Source organism: Falco punctatus, assembly GCF_963210335.1.
Source record: "Falco punctatus genome assembly, chromosome: 5".
In the NCBI taxonomy this organism is placed as follows: Eukaryota; Metazoa; Chordata; class Aves; order Falconiformes; family Falconidae; genus Falco; species Falco punctatus.
In genome coordinates this window covers 57,536,348-57,559,989 of record NC_137584.1, presented here as the reverse complement: position 1 = coordinate 57,559,989, position 23,642 = coordinate 57,536,348, and the positions used below count along the sequence as shown (strand labels likewise).

Sequence of the window (23,642 nt, the reverse complement as noted above, 5' to 3'; positions counted from 1 at the left end):
GCTATTAAAACTATCTGCATGTTGCTTGTTTTGACAGTCTAACAAATGTTAGACAGAGTGAGTTATTCAGCCACCTTCATATATAAAACTTGTTTGTTCAAAAATTTTTGTGTTAGATGATGTTTTAGTATAATTGACGGCTTGCTGATCCTTTCCCCATGTCACAAGGTACCGTAAAGCATACTATAGTGCCACTAAGAGTCACCTCTGCTGTTTTCACAACTGTAGCAGAAAAATCCCTCAAATTCTAGAATTGGTTTTGAGAGTTTGTTCTGAAGGATAATTTGGGGGCTCAGATAATTTTTCTTCCATACAATCTTAAAACTCATAACCAGTTCACTTAGTTTAATGATTATGAGTTAAAAAAAGACAAATGTAAAGTAAGAAACGTAAGACTGCTTTTGCATTATCTGATCAGCAGTGCTTACCAGACAGTGTTACAGTTTTAATAACCTTGAACCAAGTTGCCCATCTGCAGAAGAAAGAATAAGCAAAAAAATGCACATGACACTGTTTCTACAATGGGGAGTTTGTTAAACTGCTCAAGTACTAATGAAATATTTCAACAGCACTGGGAATAATAAGACCAGCAACTGGGGCATGTATCATTATGTTGTGTAATCTCTGCTTACCTCTGAAAGTCTAGGAGGTAAAACTGGGTTTGACCTCACTATTCTAGCATTCACTGTAGCCAGCACACGTGGGGCGGCATGTGTGTTCTGGCAATGCTGAGAAGTCTAGATAAGACAACAGATAACATTCATATTATATGCACACTAGATCACATGCAACGGGCAATTCTGTAGAGATGCTAAGCAGCATCATTCTCCAGTGACTTTCACTGGAGTTTATCCAATGTCTTGCTGGAGATGCTAAGCACTTCTTAAGACCAGATGGTATAATCCTTCTCTTGCCAGCCCTAAACTGCAAACCAAATGTATAGTCCTAACATCACCTGGGATGCTCAGTGCTTCTCAAGTGTAAAAAGACCTGAAATCTACTCTGAGAGTAGCACAATACAGAAATAATAGCATCACACTCCATTTTACAGCTTTCTTACTCACTGAACTCAAATTCTCCCTACCTGATCCAAAGCTACAAAATCTCTCAGCAATTAATAAAGAAGCCCTAAGCAAAACTTACCAAGATTTTTTCAAGACACTTAGGTTTGATTATTTCAAGCCTGAGCTGGGGTTATATGATTTAAAAATCAATGTAGACAACCACAAGAGGAATTCCTGACATGTAAAGGGATTGATTCGTGGCTGCACCAGAGCCCCCATAAGAGCCCTTATCCCTCCTCACACAGTAGGCTAAGGCAAAGGGTGTGCAGCTTCTTTAATCTCCACAGCTGTAACTGAATCTTCTCACCTGCACACAACTGTGCTGTAGTTACTGTTAGCTGCCTCCCAACTACTGTGACAGGTCTGCAGAGCTTTAAAAAATCAGAGCAAACCTAACACCATCTTTATAGTCTTGAAAAATCGCTATATATTGAACAACTCTGGGGTTGCATAAACTTGTCTCTGTCTGGCACAGAGTGACTATGACAAGGGATATGGAATTTTGCCCTAAGACTCTTTGCATTTTTTCCCTTCAGTCAATACAGTTGGCAGCTCATGGAGCTGGATCAAAACAGACACAACACAGATTTTTTTTTGTTTACTGCCACCAACTCAAATTCAATGTATTAAACTATGTAGTAAAAACTCAATGGACACTATCCATGCTGGCAAATTGAAAATGCATATTCTTCTAAAAAAAACACTTCTTAAAAATATCTCTCTTATTATGCAGCTCAGTCAGTGCAATTTGCCAGTAACCAACTCAAGACACTGTCATTGTCTGTCACTGGCACAAGTATATAGAGTGATACACTTTACTCCCTTTACTCCTGTGGGGTGGGAGGAGTCCTCAGTATTTCATTGTTCTGATTTCTTGCAAAATTAAAGCAGAAAACAAAAAGCAGGGGATAAGTGAAACACAAAGAAGCACAGCACCCCTATGCATGAAGCAAACACCAAGCATATCCCTACCAGCTCTAGCAATGCTTTCTTCATATTAAAACTGGCATATTTGAAAATAACTACTGAGGAATGATACAGAATTAAAGCAATCTTTACTACTTCACCATGGAGAGAAAAATAGTTCTTATGGAGTCTTTTGAATGTCTTCATATTGTAGAACAGAAAAGAGGAGCTACCCTCCAATATTTGTATTATTTCGTTTGCATTTATTTAGGAGTTACTTCAGTTACCATTTTCAGATTCTTTACCATTATCCATTTGCCAATTAAAGGAGGGAAAAAAATAAAAGGAGAGAAAAAGATGCACAATATTTGTACTTTACCTATAGAAACCTTTTACATTTTGAACCAAAACCACATTGCTAGAGCAAATAATAACTATGTGATATAATCAGGTAAAAGCATTCTTTGCAATGCATAAAATGAAGCAGCACATTTATGCTTCCTTTACATTTGCTTCCATTTTTTTCTTATTTGAAAAAAGTCCTGAGCAGTAGAAGATGAAAGCTGCCTTTTCAAAGTTCTCCATATGGCCTGGTTGAATAGCTGGCCAAATCTGGATACTTTGCTTTCTGTGATTATACACTCCTTCATCCACCAAGACATCATAAAACAGTGGAAGCAACTTCTTTAAAGAGGATGAGTTTCCTGCCATTTGAACCTTTCAAAAGACAGAAGAGCTAGACATGCTTAGCTCCCCAGCACTATCCAGCTAGGTTTACAGATGCAAAAATCACAGTCAGCTTACACTCAGCTCCCTAATCCTGAAATGCAAAAGCAAATCTCAGAACACCATGAACATTTTGGAGTGAAAATGCAGGAATAAGGTGTTTTGTTGCATACTAACATTAGTTAAACCAATTTCCTAGGGCATCCTAAGTTGCTGTTTATTTGTCAGCTCAGCTATTTGTCTTTTTTGGGAGAAGACAGTCTTTTTGTCAGGGTGTGCACAAAGCCTAGTATAACACACTGTCCAAGCCTTTATCTGGGACCATCAGTATGACAGACAGTATGTCAACATAGTTCAAAACACCACCACATAACAACAGCAATAATCACAGACACAGACATGGATATAGCAATTGTGAACTAAATACATAGCAGATTTTGCCAAATATAAAAGTTTTTTCTCACACCTATTATCACATGTAGAGATTTTCATTCCTCTTAGAAGAGATTCCAAATAAATTTTCTTGAGAACAGAGAAGTGCAAGCAACCAGATAAGGTTCATTGTCTTGGTTACAAAAATGCCTTTATATAAACCAAAGCATAGTACCCATATCCCAACAACAAAGGTTAGCCTGAAAATAGAAAGTAGTAAGAAGGAACATAAGAATGATTCATATCTTAGAGTGCACCTCTACACTGCTCAACGGAAATTTATTCAAAGCCAGTTCTGCAAAGTTGTGGGCTGATCACACATGTACATTTATGTTCAAGCTCATTTCATCGTGAACAGTTGTATTAAAGGCACAGACACCTCTTAAGAGTCCCTCACCTGGCTTCACAGGTAGGATGGCATCAAGAACATGCACATCTGTGTCGGTTTGTAGGCACACAGCAGAGAAAGGAGCTTTGCAGCTCGCCCTATGAGACTGCACCTCTGACAACAGCTCCAGTCACAGGGACATCTCACCAAAACATCAGATTTTAGAGTTCATTTGAGAGGATGCAAAAATTTAAGATGAATTAATGTAGGAAAAGATCTGAAATCTGCCTTGGTCTAGAAGCCTGAGCAGTGAGCAGGTTTACAGTTAATAGGAGAAAGAAATCCATCTCACATGTCAGCAATCACCACTTTGTCCTCTGACTACAAGGAATGGTCGCCTGTTACTTTTCATCTCTTCTTTTGTCTGTGTTGACTTGGGAAGGTTCTATTGTAAAGCTAGCTGTTTGTAAATTGGCTGGAAAATATTTTCTGTAATATAACATATGGGGAAGTTTCAAAGGTGTTTGGGAACTTAGGTTATTGAAAACAGAGGACCAGAATCTGCAGTGCTCTGAAGTTATGCCAGTGTGATCCTGCCCCAAATTAAATCGAAGTTTTAATCTAAACTTTATTGAACAGCTTATGTGAAGAAGGTGCTCTGGAAAAATAAACCACGGAAGTTAGAAGCTAAAATGGAAGGAAGACATTCTAGCAGTTTGGACATTTACCTTTCTCACTCTGGCACCAGCCTGCTCTCCCATGAGCCTGCAGCCAGTGCTTTTCCTGGTACTTCAACTATGCAAAGATGGAGATGAAGGGAAGCAGAATATTGCAGCGCTAACAGGAACAAAGAGTCCAGCAGCTTCACTGACTACAAAAAGCTCAGAAGACCTATGACTGATCCCTCTTCCTTATCCTCCGAAATGATGACTCTTCCCTCTAAATGAAACTTGCTCAGGTTCTTAAGGGAAATGCTTATTCCCAGCAAGGGAAGGGGCTGCAGCTCTCAGGCTGATTTAAAACCTTCATGCAGAGATTGACTTAAGACTGTTATTTAAAGGTTCCCTTTGCTAGAAATGTGAAAATCTCATTCTGAAACGAAGTCTACGGTCTTCAGCTCATTATAAATACTTGATTACTGGAATGCATTTTTAACCAGCTATTATGAACAAACATCCCACTCTTCAGCATTTATCATAAATGTCACTGAACCAGCAAATCACCTGCAAATTAATGCTACATCAGTCCTAATGGGGCTATGCATGCATCAGTTCTTGGTCCTACACCAATTGACATATCTTGCTGCTGCTGCCTGGAAAAAACATAAAATAATATTGGATAAAGATTGCAGACAGAGTAAAGGTAGGAGAAATGTTAAACACTGAAAAGGATAGCCGTTGCTACAAACCTTGGTGCAATCAAATAATATCTGTTTTGATATGACTAAATATGAAGATACACATGTAAAAAACAAGGAGTAAAAGCTATGCTAAGACAACAGGAAAACAGCCTACAGAATAGAGAAAAATGTCTTTAAAAGCCACATCTCTAAAAAAAGACTACAGGATCATAGAGAATAATGTCTGTCCATGTGTAATTTTGTGACCAAAAAGCTTAATTTATTCCTAGGATGCAGACGTCAAAACTGAGGTTCACTGTGCAATACCTAGAAAGGGATGTGCCTCTGCATGGAGTCAAACCACCCCCAGACAAGTGGAATGAAACAATTCCAAGTAGTGCCCATCTTTCTCATTTGAGGGAGGTCAAATTTCTAACTTAGGTTAAATGCTTAAGTTTTAGATAGCTAAATGATATCAACCCTAAGCATGCAGATATTAAAAAAAAAAAAAACAACAAAAAAACAACACACCATGACAGTATTAATGATGGACTCTTGAATGTAGCATGGTAATAACATACATTTCCTGGCTGATAACTAGTTTTCAGGAAATTCAGATGAGAAGAGAGGTGCAAATTTTTAACTGTTCCTAGGGCAGTTCAGGAAAAGTTGGGGTAGACTGTTCTTAGCTGTCGATTTTTAACACAAACCAGCACTCTTTTCTGAAAAGTAGACATAAGTTAAATAAAATAGCTAGGGGTGGTTTACAGCCCATGTTATTCAGGAGGCCAGACTGGTTGATTGTTTTGTTCTGGCCTCATAATTTCTGAATGCATGAAACCTGGCCAACATACAGGAACTCTGCAACAATACTAGAAGCACACCACAAGAAAAACGAACCTTTGAGTGTATCTATATGTACTGTCAAGGCAATGTTTCAGTTCAAAACTCTTTCTGGGGCACTGTTACTGGTGCTTCTAATTAATCATTTAATCAAAAATCTAAACTGCTAGCATCTGTAAAAATTAAAATGGTTCAGCCAAGACTGTAATATAAAACACTCTATGTAATTAGGCCAGTTGGATGTCATCTTCAGTCATGCTTTACAGGGATGTAGAAGCCTCTCATGACAAGCAACGCTGATGGAAACAGATGCATGGCAAATACCAAATACCTTCTAAGTACTCATCTGTGACCTAAGCAAAGAACTTACTTATTATCCTAACCTGGATTCATTGCTGAGATAGCCAAAGTCAATTAACCCAATCATACAACTAGGATCAGACAAAGCAGAACAGGTCTCATTCTACACATCTTGATATATGCTGTTGTTAATACAAGCAATGGGGAGAAAAAATTACATAGTATGTCAAAACATCTCAGCAGAAACAAGCACTTCAGAAAAGCGCACATGCACATTTAAAGGTTAATCCACTGCCCTTTACTTCAATATATGAAATGCCGTGCTTGGAACTCTTAACTATGGAGTGTTATCAAAACCTGAATCTGCTAAAATGCCAGGGGTGGGGAACATTTCTTGATAATATGAACACTGCAGTAATTGAAAAATAAATCTCCAGCTTGTAGTGGAAAAAACATCAAAAGCCAGGTGCTCTTGTTCCTAGCTAGCATTATTGATTCCACACAATTCAGAAGAGCAGCTGGGCTGACCCCAGCATCCAGCACACCCTATAACAGGGAGAACACCCAGGTAAGTGATTAATCTCTATGTAATATGCAGTAGTATAGACATAGAATATGGCTATATATGTGTGCAAATAAGAGGGTCTGAAAGACGAAGGTGGCTCAAAATGTGCCATTCTGCTCTCTGCAGTGTAGCATATATACTTCAGAGAAGCTCAGAGGTAGAGCACAACCAGCACACTGGTAGTCAATGAAGAATCAGCCAGCTGCCTTGCACAATCATGTACAGTCTCTACTCCTGTCCACACTAGCCACAGAAGCCATTTGTTGGGCAGTAATCCCCACCACTGTATCATGTATAATACTTTGTTGTGCTTTGTTTTTTGTACATTACTCCCCTTACTTCATGCGAGTATTTGCCTGATGGAGGTTTAGTACTTTGCACACAGACACACAAACATGTACAGCTATATTGCACTGAACACAACACCCTGCTTGATAGCAGGTACCTACCTCTGACCTCCTGTTCACTCACTGTATTTTGCCAGAGAAGAAAAACAGCTTGGACAGACCCTGAACCCTCCCTGTTTAACAGAAATAACCTGGAAACCGTTTCATTTTTACCCTTCCAAAAGTGACCTTGTCTAACCCCTGTATGCTCTGCTGCAAAATGAGAAATTAGATTCTACTTGCTATTAACAAGTACAGATCAGTTGAGCCTTAAAGGGACCTCTGGAGATCTAGCCCCCTGCTCAGAGCTGAGTCAACTTTGTGAATCCATGCTGGCTTTTTTTTTTTCCAATCACATGCTTCATTTGACTTATGATAGCCCCCAGGAGGATTCATTCCAAAACTTTCCCAGGGACTGAAGTAAGACCAATGGGCCTACAATTTCCTGGATCCTCCTTTAACCCCTTTTTGTAGATGGGGGTGACATTAGCCTTTTTCCAGTCTTCTGGGACTTTTCATGGTTGTTGGTGACTAATTGATGCCTCCTGTTTAACAGCAGGCTGATATTTTTCTTCTGTTTCTGCTTGTTGTTTACATACCTGAAGAACACTCTTGTAGTTTTTGACATCTATGGCTAATTTCAATTCAAGCTGAGCTTTTGCTTTTCTAACTACAACTTTGCACACCCTGGCAATGCCCTTGTAGTTCTCCATGGGTATTCATCTGCTTTTCCATCTCTGCTATGTTCTCTTCTGGCTTTGAGCAGACTCAGAAGCTCATAGCTAAATCAAGGGGGTCTCCTGCTCCACCTACTTCCCTTACCTTTAAAGGGGACGAAATGTTTCTGTGCTTTGAGGAAAGCATTCTTGAAAAACCTCCCAGTACTTGCTAGCTCCTTTATCCTTCACAGATGCCTCCCACAGAACCCCAACTGAGCTCTGAGTGAGCTGAAGTTTGCTTTTCTGAAATCTAAACCCTTTGTCAAAGTAGTAACCTTTGGTATGCTCTGCAGGATCCCAAACTCCAAAATATTGTAATCACTGCAGCCAAGGCTATCACTAACCAAGGTATAACAACAAAAGTTTTCTTTGTTTGTGAGTAGCAATTCCTGTAGTGCCTCACTCCTGGTTGGCACATCTAACATTTGTATGAGGCAGCAGTTCTCTACACATTCCAAGAACTTGGTGGATGACATGAACATGTCATGTTCATGTGAGCTACTGTATTGTTCTTCCAACAAACGTCTTGGTAGTTTAAGTTACCTGTAAGAACTAGGGTTTGTTTGTTGACCCAATGCTTGTTGAAGTGACCCAAGTATTGCTTCATTGGCCTCATTGTCTTGTTTTGGACATTGGTAGCAGATGCCTTCTGTAAGATACCCTTTGGACATGACCCCTCTGAACTTCACCCAAGAGGCATTTGATAGGGCTTCCACATTTGCTGTAGTTGAAATCTCTGCAGTCAAAGTTCTCCTTAAAATAGAGTGCAACTCCTTCTCTTTCTTGCCTGTTTTTACAAATAGCCATTCATGGCAATCCTACAGTCATGTGATTTGTCTGACCATGTTTCAGTTATTCATATGATATCATAACTCTCCCACTGGGCATGGAGCTCCAGTTCCTCCTGTTTTTTCCCCCAGATTGTGTGTATCAGTATACACACACTTGGGGAGATTGGTTTTCTGGTTCTCATCTTGGGAGCCAGCTAAGGAACATTTCTCACTGCTCTGGTTGGCCTGACTAATGCATTAGCCTATTTATGCACATTGATAAGATTCACACGTACACACACACACAGAGCAGGCTCTTCTCCTGCCAGGGCCTTGAAGGCATCCACAGGCCTTACTTAGTGACCCTGACCAGCATCACCTGGGGCCTCCCCACACACCCTGCCCATGGGCCCAGGAGCCCCATTTCAGCTCAGCCCAGGGGGCTTCAGGTCATGCTTGAGCTATGTGAGAGGAGTACTGGTCTCCAGCTCACTCCAGTTGTTCCTGTGCCCAGCTACGGACTCTGTTGATCCACCTGTGGACTGGCTTCCCAGCTTTACCTCAGACCTGCCACATCACCATGAACCTGCCTGACAATCTGGACTCTTGTTTGAACCAGGCCATGATCTCTGGGTCTGCCCTGCTCATCCTGCTGGGGTACTGCAGGGCTGGGCCTGGGCTGGCAGCACCCCTGCCCTGCCAGCTGTGTTATCCCCCAGAACTCCCCATCCCACAGGAAGCAGCCAGCCCTGGTGGCTTCCCAATGTCTCCAGGCTGAACAGCCCCAGCTCTCTCAGCCCCACCTCATTTGACACATGATCTAATCCCTTAATCATCTTCACAGCCCTTGCTCCAGTATGTCCACGTCTGTCTTGCACTGAGGAGCCCAGCACTCCGGGTGTGGTGTCACCAGTGTTGAGTAGAGGGAAAGGATCACCTCCCTTGTTCAGGTCAGTAACCAAGATGTTAAACACAATCAGCCAAGTGTTGACCCCTGGGGTCCTATCAGAGGCCTGTGTGTATTAATAGGCCTTCATTACCCTAATGAGCTTCACCAGGGGTTTAAGCCTACAGCCCTGCACATGGAGCCAGCTCAACCTAACCTCCGATATGGGCACTGAGTTCCTGCCTGAAATATGTTGGAGCTGTATCCAGCTGTCATAGCTGGGCATGGCCATGGATCCTCTTGATCTTAACCCTCATCTGTGGCCTGACTGCATGGTTTGACCTTCCACTTGCCTCATCACTTGCCTCATGATCACTAGACCTGTGGATTGACTTCCCAGCTTAATCTCAGACCTGCCTCAACACCACAAACCTGTCAGATGATCTGGACTCTTGGTTGATCCCAGCTGCTGTCCCCAGGCTCCTTCTGGTCACTTTGCCCAGGTACTGCTGAAATGTGCCCTGGCTGGTGGGGCTGTGTTACTGTGCTTGGCTCCCAGCTCCGAGTCCTTCAGAGCAGCTGGCCCTTGCTGTTCCCTGACAGGTACACCACTAGTCACCAGCCTCCAGATGGACTTTGCACTGCTGATCACAACTGTTTGAACTGGTAGTTCATCAGCCGGTTTTCAGTCTACCTTGCTGTCCAGTTATTTAACCCAGACTTCATCAGCTTGTCTCTGAGAATGTTATGAAAGAAGTTCCCTGCACCATTCCCCAGTGTGCACACATTTTCCCTTGTCTTCATTTTACTGCTGATATACCTGTACAAGCCCTTCTTGTTGCCCTTTAACATCTCTCACCAGATTCAGTTCGGAGTGGGTACTCACTTTTCTAACCCCATCCCTGTATGTTCTGACAGTGTCTCTACACTCCTCTAGGATCAGCTTCACTTGATTTCCTGCACACTGGGATGGACCATTCAAAAATTCACAATGCTGCAACCTATAGACCTACCACACTGCATAATCTTTTAAGCGCACTGGAGACAAACACTTTTTTTTTTTTTTTTTTTTTTTTGGGGGGGGTGGGGGTGGGGTTGGAGCAGGGAAAGATGGCTTAAGCAACAGCTTTGAAAGAAAAGGACCAAGATTTACAGCCCAATCAAATGCCCAGAGTATCGCACTATATCTTGTGCATCCTACTGTTTTCCATTAGTATACTAGTTTATCAAGCAGTATCATCTCCCTTTCAGGAACTACTTGTTAATCACGTATAGCAGCACATAAAGAATCTATACTTGCTTCACTTGGCTTTTCTGATTCTGTATGTACTGGGTACTTTATGTTAGCTTAGCTTCTCAGAACCATCATCCCGAAAAAGAAATGAGTAATATATTGAATAATAAATATAGCAATTTCTGTGATAGTTTTGTTGCATATGGCTCTGTTGTCTATGTTCCCATTTGAGGTCTTGCCAGTCTCTTTCACCTGCCTTTACACTGGAAAATGCACTGAGGTGACTCCCTGAGGGCCCATGGAGTGCTCCAGAACAGCCATCTGTGCTATGACATGACATGGTTTTCCTTCCTCACACTGGCAGCTGAGTTCAGCAAAACACAGGACAGCGATTACCTCCATGGTGCTACTTTCTGCTTACTCTCCTAAAGCCAGGACAAACTACCTAGGGCTGTGTGGCTCTGCCAAAGAGCCATCAGGAATACCAGCACCTGAAAGGCTCATTGGGAAATTCTATGTGCAGAATAGCTAATAAATCTACCAGGCTACAGCATGGTCTGTTTTTTTCAACTGTAGACTTGCTAGCAACACCAGAGAACATAAACACAGAAAATTGTTTCATGTGGGGTTGCTGAAGAGCTCAGCTTAAGACTATGAGAAAGGCAGCCCTGAAGGCAGCAGAGAGCACATGAACAAGAGAAAAAAAGCTTTCCTTTCAATCAGAAGCAAGCTCAGCTTTGACCTGTATCAGCACATTGCAAATGCTGTTTTTTCCAGATGTTTCTTTGATGGGACAAGTCCACTTAAGCAGTGGACTGAACACAGTGGTATAAGGGACAGAAATTATGTGTTACTATTATTCGTCAAAGCCTTGGTGAGACTTCCAAGAAGATTATGACATTTGGTGTATATTGATTCCATACGAAAACATGCATCTACACCTCTTGTTCAGCACTTAGAAAATGTCACTGTTCTGCCTCCATAAAGCCTTCCAGCTGATAGAAAGCAATTTTTCAAACTCATCTGGATTTCCTCTAAATCTGGAGAATCCCAGCCCACCTTTATATTCCCATTCATGCTTTTGTAGCAATACAAAGATGTCAAAATTGTCCTCTCTATCCTGCAATCTTTCTTTAAGAAACTAAGCAAATCATACAGTGTCTTACCAAAAAATGCCAGAGACCTGCCAAAAATTACCAAATGGGCATAAATAAAATTATAGTTGGAATTTAAAAAGCAGAATATATTATTTTAAAAAACTTAAGCAAAAGAACAAAAGAACCAGTGTGGATTATGTACGGTCTATGGATACAACTGTGACAGGTAGCATGACAGCTATCAAAAAGCCAGCTAAAACAGGGAGCTCATTTGTACACTTCTAAGTTATCTGGCTACTTTTTCTTTCATTTGAGCAGGTACCACTGTATCTAAATTATGTATATGGACACTTGAATGTCAATTTGAGTAAAGAAATACCGAAATCGGGAAGTGCAAAAATAAAAACTTGTCTTCCATGATTGAGGACCATTACAGAGTTCTAAAAACTTTGTCTTTTCCTAGAAAATAAGTAAACTTCTCAGACTTACCAACAGCACTGCCAACAAATGGTTAGGAGATGACTGAATATAAGCCAAGCAATACTGGATTTCCCAAACTTTCCTCCATTTGTTAATGTGCTATTGTCTTTAAAGGGCATTTACTGAAGTCAGTAGCAAGATTGCCTACTTCAGTAGTGAGATATAAAAGGGTCTTCTTTCTTCTTTAGATCTCAAGCAGGTCATACCCTGAAGTCTGTAGCAACAGAGATGTCTCTTCCAGCCTGCCCCACTGTGAGTTCATGCTCACAGGCCATTTTCTCTGGTAACCAGTTACCATCCACCACCTAAGCCACAGCTACCAACTGTCCATTACCACAGACAACTGGACATGCCAGTTATGTTGTCTTTGTCACTGCTGGTGATCGTCCCTTGTCAGTAATTCTCAGCAGTAGGAATTCAGCAACAGACTGGACTTGCTGTTCTGTGTCTCATTTGCCATCTCATCTGGCTCCTTACCAAGTCAGAGACCCTTTGCCTAGTTTTTTGTTTGTTGGGTTTTTTAAATGAAATGGTCAGGGACCGTTCTCAAGACCTGATGCCAGCTGGCACTCCACAATTCAGTCTCTTTTCAGCTACAATGACAATACAGCTAAACTTCCCTACAGTTTCCTTCTAAACAAGCAGGACCACATCCAAACTGTCAATCAGGAATAAGCTCTGACCCAGGCTAGACCCCAAATCATGCCCAAGCACTGAAGCAGTGGTAGCTGATCCAGGCCAAAATCACGCGGGATGTGCTAGCAATCGCTTGTCAGTATGTGGGCCTTTCCTTAGCCTGACTTACTTCACAAATATAGTTTTTGACTAATGGAAGCAATTCTGTAGCACAGGACAACTTTAAGTGTGATCTGAGCAAAAAAAGGGTCTCAGGTGCTGGCTTGAGACCAGGATGTAGGGACTCATGTCCTTTCTCTGAAATGTAGTTTCTATGCATTTGGAAGTTCAGCCCTTATTCTGTGCTCCTGTTCTGATCAGTTTCTTTTTTAAGATGGTCATTACTTTTTTTCCCTTTAAAATAGAGCTTACTTTAAAGAGACTCTGATTTTATCTGTAGACTGTATGTAGGATCAGTAACAACTCCATCAAGGGAACTTGCAAATCCAAGGCTGCTGATATCCAACACAGAAAGGAAGGAAAACAAGGTAACATTCTGCCACAAGGAACTTCCATGCTCCCATCAAACCAGAGTAGTAGCAATATGTTTACACATTCAAAAGAACTGACCAAACTTAACTGTATTAACCATAATTGCTAAATTCTTTTCTGTTTTAAACGTATTCCAGATACACACTTTTTCACTACAGTTGCCACTCTTTCATTATTACTTCCCCATTAGCAGGCAATCCTGCCACTCTTTTTACACATCTTTGCAAATTTTAAGACAATTCAACAGGAATCCACAAAGCAGCAAAGCAGCTTCAATGACTCTGGAAAAAATCTCCTTTAGGCATCTTTACTCACAAAACTTCTTCACAATAGGATATTTATGGAGCTTTTTTCTTTTGAAATCATGCAGTATTTATTACATATGTTTTTGAGCCATATTATTATTGACCATCAGGCTGTTTATTTTCAGTTTTGATAAAACTCCCTTGAAGCAAATGACTTGTGAATTGCTGATGGCTGACACATAATTAAAATGCAATTTTATGAGGTTTAAGTGTAAACTACTTCTTAAATGCACAAAAAAAAATTTCCTGTTTATAGCTGACATTTTCAGAGAATTACTACAACAGATTTTGTTGCAGACATTGATTTCTTTCTCCATTATGATTCTTTTCTCATATTCAAAGAACTGAACTAAAGCAAACTGCCTGTCCTGCTCCCCATGAAATTGCAGCGTGCTCTGGGCAAAGATGTCAGAATCACACCCTCACAGATTATGAACAGCATCCCTGCTGAGTACTGTTTTTAAAAGAACAAAATATTTGGGCGGGATACCAAAGGTAACAGAATTTCACACAAATAATGCTGACAGAAATAACTGGGGGTTCTGCATCTGCTGGGATGTGGCACTTAGGGAACCGCTGAGCCACGCTTGGAGACAGAGGACTTTTTTGGTTTTTCCTGTGTAAACTCAGGCAAAGACTTGTTTCTCATACCTTTTTTAAAAAGCCTCCTCATTATCCTGTTGTTCTTTTCACCAAAGCAAATTGAATTTTCATGAGGTGACAAACTGAGATTCCAGATCACAGAAACCCTCTGCTTAAAGGTACTTTTAGCAGAAGTGTGGTTAATAGACTTGTTCTTTGGGTCCTCCGAAAGACCCAGGGAGGAACCAGGCTTGTGAGAGACCTATTAAATCCTCCCCTGCTGCCATCTGGTGCCAGGAGCAAGTAAATTACTGTAACTCTTCGAAGAGTACTGATCCTGTGAAGCTCATCAGCTACATCAGCAGGCGTACTAGCATCTCATCTCTCTCTCTGCCTTGTCCCTAATCCCTCCATTACCAGATGTTTGAAATGAGGCTGAAACTCTGAAGAGAAATGAAAACCTGAGGTGCAATTAAGAAGTGCTTGGGGGACAGTATCATGGAGGAGAATTAAACTTTCCCTGTCAAAGCAACACAAACTAAGTATCCATCTCCAGTGACTTGCAGTGCACGCAGCATGGGCAACAAACAGAAGCCAGAAGTCCATGAACATTTAGAGCTACGGCCTCACTGGGATCACAGAGACATGACAGAATAGCTCACATGCCTGGAGTGTAGCCATGGATTGATAAAAACTCTAAAGGTGAGGAAGAAGAGTTGTGCTCTGCACAAAACAGCATTTCAGTTGTATGCAGTGTTGCCCTGTAACAGGTGATGGTCCAGCTGTGAGCTATGGGTAAAAATCAGAAGACAGAGAAGCATGGGTGGTATCATTTGGGATACCTTCTACAGACCATCCGATGAAGAAACTAGAAGTAGTTTATAAATAAATACTGCATGATTTCAGACAACTAGAAGAAGTCACATGATTTCTGCAATGGATTGAAGATAATTTTTGCCATAGGTGATAAACAAGTCAACTGTGGGGATTGCTTTGATGGGCGTCTTGCAGATAAGGAAGCATTGGTCAGGGGGTTGATGGCCAATGGTGAGATGGTGAAGTTTAAGGTCCTGAGAGAAGGGACCAAGACAAAGTTTTGATTATGAAGGCATCCAAAAATGTAATGTTGCTGTTGGATATGGTTGCCTTGCCTATGAGAAATGCTGCAAACCACCACCCATTATGAGACTTGTTTCCAGTTTCTTACAAACTCACCACACTTTAGGTGCTGCAGATTTTTCATGCCAAGCACCAACATTGTTAATATTTTGGAAAATTTCAGCAAAATTATTTGGCTCTTTCCAATAAGAGAATATCCCCGTTTTGTCATATTAAATTATTCTAGAAACTGTTCTTTTGAGCTTGTCCTCTGGAACATTTTTGTGTCTGTATATGATATACACCTCATACTTTTCTAATTCATCCAAATCATGACTGCCAAACTGCAGCCTTTCAGAAGTCTTCCATTCTTATACATTAGGTAATTATTTCTTGGAGTTTACCAGTCTAAATTAAAAATTCCATATTTACAAACTACCACATCCTCTCCTACCCCAGCTATCCATCTGCACATTTTCTCCAGCTGACAGATTATGTTCTAACTCCAGACCAGAAGGCAAAGCCTAACTAGTCCTGCAGTTGTTGCTCCATGTAGGTTTAGATAAAGCTGAGGGTAGGTATTAGAATCAGAAACCGTTTCTCTAGTGGTTACAGTGATACAGTTGCTGTTTCCTAGCACAGTAAAGCGATACTCCACTGCTCTCAGTCCAGTTGCAAAAGTGAAGAGCTAAAGCTTGGAAGCAAGGAAAGAAATAGAACAAACCAAGGAAGCTGACATATTTGTATTAGGGGGGTGAAAGAATCAGGGGAAAAGAACACATTTTTCCAAAGAGAGAAGCAGTAACTAAGAAATGAGGATAATATATTTGGAGTAGAATAAGAGGAAAATGAGTTCCAAAAGACTTGAAATGCAGAGAGGAGATTGGACACTCATGAAAAGTGGAGGAAGGGATGCAGGAAAGAAGGGAATGGGACGGAGAAGGACGAGATTGGGACTTGGGAATCAGAAGACAACAAAACAGCCAATACCACAAGACACACCAATCTCACCCCCTCCACACCCACCCCCAAGACACAGGATCAAGGCTGAGAGAGAGAACCTGGAGAATCTGAGACTTTGTGATTTATAGTAGAAAGACCAAAAATAAGTGGTTGTGGTTAAATGGCAGGAGAATGGGCTTAAAGGGAGAAAGGGCTGTGGCCAGGGACAGACATTGGCTTTTTATCAGAGAGACATAAATGGGCAAGCTGATATTGTTGATCAAGGGGGCTGGGACGGGATCGTCTCTTACCAGCTCTTTTCACAGCTATCCAGTTTTTGGTTTGTTGGGTTTGTTGGGTTGGTTTTTGCAGCAGCTTTTGTAATGAGATTTCCAGCTACCTTCCTGACTTCTGTGGAGCCTGAGCACTCAAGAGATGTATAGAGAGCTAATCTGTGCATAAATGGGGCAAGCAAAGATTGCAAGTGTAAGCAGAAAAGTGTAATTACTTTCCTGTGGTCACACAGCAGGATACTATAAAAATCAGGAACAGAATTCAGATTCCAACTCCCAGCTCCAGTGCCCAGTTCCCCAGACCCTGCTGCCTTCTTCCATTTCCATGGCTGGAAAAACATGGAAAACTGACTGACTGACGAGACAGGCACAACTCCAACAAAACACAGCCCCAAGTGGGCTGGCATAAACTCCTCTGCCTGAATTTGGGTTCATGGGCCATATAGCCATGGTTATCACAAGCTCTGTATCTGAGCTAATAACCTATGCTTAGAAGAAGAAAATGGTAGACAATATCACCCTAATGTAGCTGTAAGAACCGAACTGTCTTGCATCTGTCCAGCTTGGAGCACCAGCAGAGCAATCTATTTCTACCCAGAAAGGCATATGACTCCGAAAATCACTGTGCCTCTTGTAACTACATATCTGCATTGCAATGAGGATTTGAAAGCCCAGGGTCTAGCACATCTGCCACATTTTCCCCCTGCTTCACTTGTCTCACAACAAACCATCTAAAGCATGGCTAACTGGGCATTTCCCACACAGCTACAGCAAATGTATGACTTCTTAGTTTATACTATGATCATGAAAAGTTCTACAAGAACAATAATTCTACAAGAATTAGCTAGGCTTTAACAAATGGTTAACAACAAATTAACATTTGTTTTTAATATCTGAAAAAATCACAACTAGCTACAGTTGGTTTCTCTTTCTTCTAGGAAACAAATTCCCTACTTTGTTTTCAGCTTCCCCAAAAGCCAAAAGCATTTCAATTAATAATAACAAATAATAAAGAGGAAATCAGCAGCTGTTGCTACAAATGAATTTCAAAAACTGGCAATGCAGGTCAAAAAACTTGTGTTTCTGTGTGGACCTATGCAGGAACAACATTAAATGAAACAGCAAGTAAAAGTAACTGATAGAAAAAGTATGCTTTGTTGGAACACCTTCCAAATCCCAAATGCCTGCAAACTTCTGCTACCATCACAATAGCTTCTATTTCTCATGGAATATATCACAATTATTTTTTTCAAAAGCTCCAAACCAAGAAAGCAAGCAGCAACTATCTCTCTATATTAATTAATGGACAAATACATGCACAAGTCTGTATTCACTGCAGAACTATTTGTCTCCACACAAACACACCTGCTAGCATTTATCTTTGACACATGTTTCCAGTCAAGTCTAATATGTTTTTTTAAAACAATCTAGAATCTATACAGAAAGAACTTCGGCTTTGGTCCTGCTCTAGAGACTACCTAACAAAAAATTATGCTTCTGCCTCCAATATTTTCTATTAAGACTTGTAACCATTCTCTGCTATCTCACACTGTTCATTGTAAAAGGAGAACAAATTTCCCATAACAGTTATACATAAGTAGATTTTAAGAAGAATGGAAAGTTTTGTGTTTTTTCAGTACATTTAATGATATAAAGTACAGAAATCAGTCATTACATACTCTGGGCACTGTTATGCTGTAAAACAAAAATGCTTCATTGTCTTTGGAGATTAACTCTCCCATTAATTCTAAGCGCAATAAAGTAAAGATCACAACCCAGACAAAAGGTCTTGACTCTGCATTTCTATTTATGCTGAGTAGAACTTCCTTAAACAGGAGTTTCCATTGGTTATAATGGCTGTACTGAAATGAGAAAGGGTTGTAAACCCATGAAACTAGAGGAATAATTCACAAGCAAACAGAAAATTGACATTTAAGATGCACGAAAACTTTGATTGCCCGAGCAGAAGAAAAGGTATTTGTCACAGAGAAATTCTAATGCACTTCAGACTGCTTTGGGTTGTTTTCATGGTTGTTTGATGTTAACATTTTCATAGCTTCTTCACAAATTCTACATTTCAAATCTGTAAGAATTAGCATTCTTCACCAGCATCCTTCCATTGGTCTCCCAAGTCATGGCACGCTTGCAGAGTGCATAATAATTTGGCTTCACTTCAAACTTGCTTTTCTCTGACTTGCACCTCCTCAACCATCCTCCAACTTCCCCCATGCTGTGTTCAAAGTCCTAGACTAAAAAGCAGCCTTCTCCTACTGAAAGGGACTCAGCAGCTGGTTTGAAATGCATAAATGAAAACTCCTGCCTAATTATGATGCATAAATAACTGGGTATGCCAGTCCTCTCCAGTTTAGTAGAAGGGTGTATTTCTGACTCTTTGTCCACTCCAGCTTTACTCTGGTGTAAAGTTTTACTACATTTTTCCATTCTGGCTCAGTGGGAGCTCCATTCTATGCTAGTGGGAATCATCCATCTGTTTCAGCTTCATGAAAAGAATATTGTGTAGAAAAGCCCCTAGTTTAAACATGACACTCCTTTCTGAGCCTCCAGTATCCTTCCATTGATACCAACAGCAAAGACAGAAAGGGGCAAATACCTAGGCCAAAGAGAGAAGTGGAGAGCAGTGTGAGAGCAACAGAACCATAGCTCAGCACAGTGGGCCAGAGGGAAGAATCAGAGTAAGGAGAAAGCAACTGCTGATGACAGAGATGAAGAAGCCTATTTATTGGATTAATTTCCTGCAGGTACACCGCTCCCAAAGAACATAAGCTATTAAATTGCCACTACACTTCGCTATCATCTGAAGACACATAAGAAGAAAGAAGGCAAAAGAAGCTTACAGTGGTACAGCCTAGCAGATGGCAGGAGGAAAGGATCCAGGAATGGGAATCTACAAGAAAGCAGAGTCTGAATGGACAAGAATAAGCCAAGCTTAACAAGTTCTAAGGATCATTACAGAAAGATCGTGCTCTCACAGAGAAGATGGTCTGAGAAACTGAGTTGCATTTGCTGGTAGAAAGCAGAGTGAAAACAGAAGAAAGTCTCCGGCAGAGGAGAGGGAAGCTGAATAACGCTCAGATTTCATGCCCTTTTCAAATCTGCAATTATCTGGAAAAGCAGTAGACAGTGGAAAAAACCACCTGTTTATCCTCTACTAACATGTTTGAAATTAAATTCCTGTAAAGAAAACATATGAATATTTTTAATACTACATCATTTAAAGTAAGCACTTGCAGTTCCTAAAAATACTGTAATTTATCATACAACTGAAAATTTCCTGCCTTTCTTAACAACTGAATTACATCTCTTCTGCTTTCCTGCCTTTCTTAACAACTGAAATACATCTCTTCTGCTTTCCTGCCTTTCTCTTCTGCTTCATACAAGATCAAAGTAAACAGAGGCATTCCTACTAGGGAATGTTACTAAAAGTGAAAATCAGTGGCATTCATTGCATTTTAAATACTGGAGAGCTGTTTCTCAATTCTGGTCTGAGAAGTCATTTTTAGTCAACAGTTTCTCTTTTTACTGCATGCTTTGTTATCTCTGTCAGCCAGGCTATTACTGCTGTAATACAATTTTCTGCTTACTTAATGGCACAGTATCTTGCATCTATATAATGGCTAGAGTAATTTTGAAGATTAATTAGATACAATGTAAAATTATACTTTGACTGAAAGGCCAGGTAGAGTCTCTCACTTCCCAATACTTCAAAGAGCACGACTAAAGATGGGGAGGTGCTAGATCCCCAGTCTCAGTGTGCCTGCTAGTCCCTAGTAGTAGTTAGAAAGGGAAGAAATACTAGATCTTGTAAAAACACGGGGGGGAACATAATCTGCAAAGTTAGATGTGTCTGACTCCTTTCAGCACTCTGCCTGCATGTATCTTAATGTAAGTACAATGTCTCAAAGCCTCTAAACTCTGTTACCATCAGTTCCACATTTCCCTTCTTGCATAGGAAAAAAAAGCGCCACAATTTGCTGTCTGTTTCACCTAGGAAACACCAAATATTTGAGTTTGTTCTCAGCTTCCCAATCACCAAAGTGTACTTTTTTGCCTGCCATATTTTGTGCCCCCAAAACAAGAACATCAGTTAGTTCAGCAATGAGAATTTGAGAACTTCAAATACTTTCTGTATAAGTAAATAGCAACACTAACCTCTTTCATTTTTTCCAGTTCATTCTGCAGTGCTTGTTTGGCAATTTCAACTTCTATAAGCTGCTGCCTTAATTTTTCATTTTCATCTTCTGTTACAGTACGTTTTTCTTCCACATTTTCTAACTCATGATGAAGTCTCACCGATACATCTTTTGCAACCTAAATGAAATAGTATATCAAAAGAAAGATTAAGAACAAGAATTACTGCTGCAGTGCTTAGTGCCTAAACAGCCATTTAGAGATTAATTCTGGATGTTTTGATGGAAACAGTACATAAGGAAACATGTAGACAAGGATATCTACAGACATAATTCTAAATTATTCCAAATTCAAGCCAATTCCTTCCAAAAATGGTACATTATTCCTGTGGACTTCACTGGAAACCACACAGAAACTAAATCCCATCACCTTCCTAGGCTCTATTATGTCAAAAGCGAAACAGGACCTTCATTATTCCTGAAGACAGTGCAGCATCTATTTTCTCTCAACCACTGCTAGCTTATGTTTTTCAATGCACTAAGGCATATGCCCTTCAAATACTTGACATGCAGAAGCATCTAAAAGCACGGCTCACCTTCTCCAGGCCTTCTCTACCTGTGCCTTGTACAGGACCACAAATGAATACATCTTTATTTTGACCCTCCCCATTTCTATCTCCTTCAGGGACAGTTAATCTAAATATCTGGTATTTATTTCTATTGGTTCCTTTAAAGAGCAAAATATGAAAAAACAACATTTTTACTGGCCTTGTGTTCACCCAAATGATGTCCAATATTTTAAATGAAAATGAACACTCGGGTTTTTGGTTTTCTTTTTTTAATGCACTTTCACAGGAATAGAGTTAAAAGGCACACGTCAAGATCTGATTCTTCTTTTTCATGTAATGAGAATTTTGCCATTCAAGCCACCTGCATTGTATTTTGTGAAACCAGCAGAAACTATAATCATGCACCAAAAATATTTAAATATACACTAATCACTGTTATAATGGTGATTTAGACACACAGTTTGAAAAGCCTAATTTCCTGCTTTTTTTAGAACATTGGAAAGTATAATTAATCCTTCTTAGCATTAGCTAGAGGAGCTCAGAGAGCTATCCTTTATGGCTTTCACTAGAACGATCTTTATGTTTGTATGTCAAAGAACTCTCTTTGACATACCAAAACTCTAAAGAAAATAATAATTGTAAGCAAGCAGTCTAGAAGAATCCGATCTATCAGAAAACAGCAGCAGCTAGTGACTCAGCCTCCCCTGACAAGAAACCCTGTGTGTGTGAATTACAGATACAACACTGCAGTGTAGCACAAGATCATTCAATAACCTCCCCCACTGCACACACACTCAAGACACATAATGCCCAACAGAAAGAGCGAGTGGAGGGGAATTTCAATTATAACCACACTCCAAAGAGACTGCAGGATGAGCCGAGAATCACACCACAGGGCTATAGCTTGATGTCTTTTCCTATGCTCAGTATTAAACTGCTCCTCTGGTTGTCCAACCAAAGTAAATGGAAAATCATGGGAACCAGTTTTAACAGCATCCTATCACGATCTGTCTTCAGGCTGTAGATACAGTCTGCATCAGTACATACAACCAAATAACAGATACAAACAAATACAGTAACCAATTGTTACAGGTAGTGATTTTTTGACACAAAATTTGGTGGAGTAGCAATTAATGCGGGAAAATCCCACAGAGTGTTCTAGATCACATGGGGAATGGGACTCACTTACACAAGATGCATTTTAATACAGCTATATGCAAGACTGTATCTCTGAAGGATTAAGTCCCCTGATTTATTACCCATGGAAAATGAACAAAGTTCTTTTGGATATAAATTCTTCAGAAGAGGACTTGGGAACACTACAAAGAACTGCACGAGTTACAATTATGATCAGCCAGCACCTGGAATTCAATTAGGCAGAAATCTGGCATTAGACATTCATCCCTACTCCAAAGCAGAACACATTCATGATCTGTGGGAAGTAAAAACACTATTCCTTTCCAAAGAGTCAATTGTATGGATACTGGGATAGACATAGAAGAAAGCTTAATTAAAGTAAACCCTTTGTCTAGCTCAACCTAAGGCCTTAGCTGCTATCTCCTAAAGTGCGGGCGAGCACCTCACCAGAGGTGCCCTCACCATTTCCCTCCCACACCCTGTGCATGTATAGCTCACTAATACAAAGTAACATTGAGCCAACAGCGAAATCAACTCTGTAAGCTGTAATCACAATATTCACTTGGGACATGAAGGCTCACATTCAAACCCTGCCTGCAAAGGTGCGTGCCTGACCTATTCGCCTAAGCATCATTCTGAGTGTATGAAATATCCCTTGTTTTGATCAGAAGTTTCCCTGACAAAGGGGTGGTTTTGCTTCTGACCGGGAAGACTCTATTTTGTCAAGAGCCACATGAACACCTGTACTTACAGAACCGTCACGGCCACAACAGCAAACGCGGGTTTTGAGTATGTACAGAAAAGGCACATCAAACAGAAACAGCGAGAAGGTCGCGTCTCTGCCTGAGGCACACCCTCCCCTTGACACCTGCTCACATCTGTACCTTGAGGTCCTGCTCCATGCTGCGCAGGAGCTCGCCATCGATCTCGCCGGTCTGGGCGTAGCGCAGCCTCTTGCGCTCGGCCTTGCGCAGCCGGTACTGAAGGATCCGGCAGTTCTTGTTGGCTCGCTCCAGCTCATGGCGCATCTCCTGAAGCTGACAAGCGTCCTCCTCGAAGAAACTGTCCCTCATCTCGTCCATTTCTGTCCTCAGCTCATCTATCTCGTTCTGGCACCAGGGCGACAAGGGGACAGGGGCGCAACAGGTGGGTCAAAAGCACAAATGTCAGCAGGCTTGGGGGAAGGCTGCCAAAATGGAGCTCCTCCCGCAGGGGCACCAGCTAAATACAACCCAGCTCTTTCAATTAAAAGCACCGCAACGAAGCGGGGAAGCGTCGCTGCCGGCCTGCAGCGCCTTAACCCTGCCGCCAGCCCCAGCGCCGGGG

General features: G+C 40.9%; 1 protein-coding gene across 6 annotated transcripts in view; it reads right to left on the bottom strand.

Moving 5' to 3' along the window:
• Positions 1 to 23,642, bottom strand: part of MTCL3 (MTCL family member 3) — a gene marked incomplete at its 3' end in the record, with an annotated part of 33,668 nt that overhangs the window by 6,296 nt on the left and 3,730 nt on the right. For all 6 annotated transcript variants that reach the window (XM_080390405.1, XM_080390404.1, XM_080390400.1 and 3 more), the window contains exons 3-4: positions 23,201 to 23,425; positions 20,633 to 20,791 (exon numbers count right to left, since the gene is read on the bottom strand). In XM_080390405.1, the coding sequence (XP_080246531.1) occupies positions 20,633 to 20,791; positions 23,201 to 23,425 (384 nt within the window). The remainder of the gene's footprint in view (positions 1 to 20,632; positions 20,792 to 23,200; positions 23,426 to 23,642) is intronic.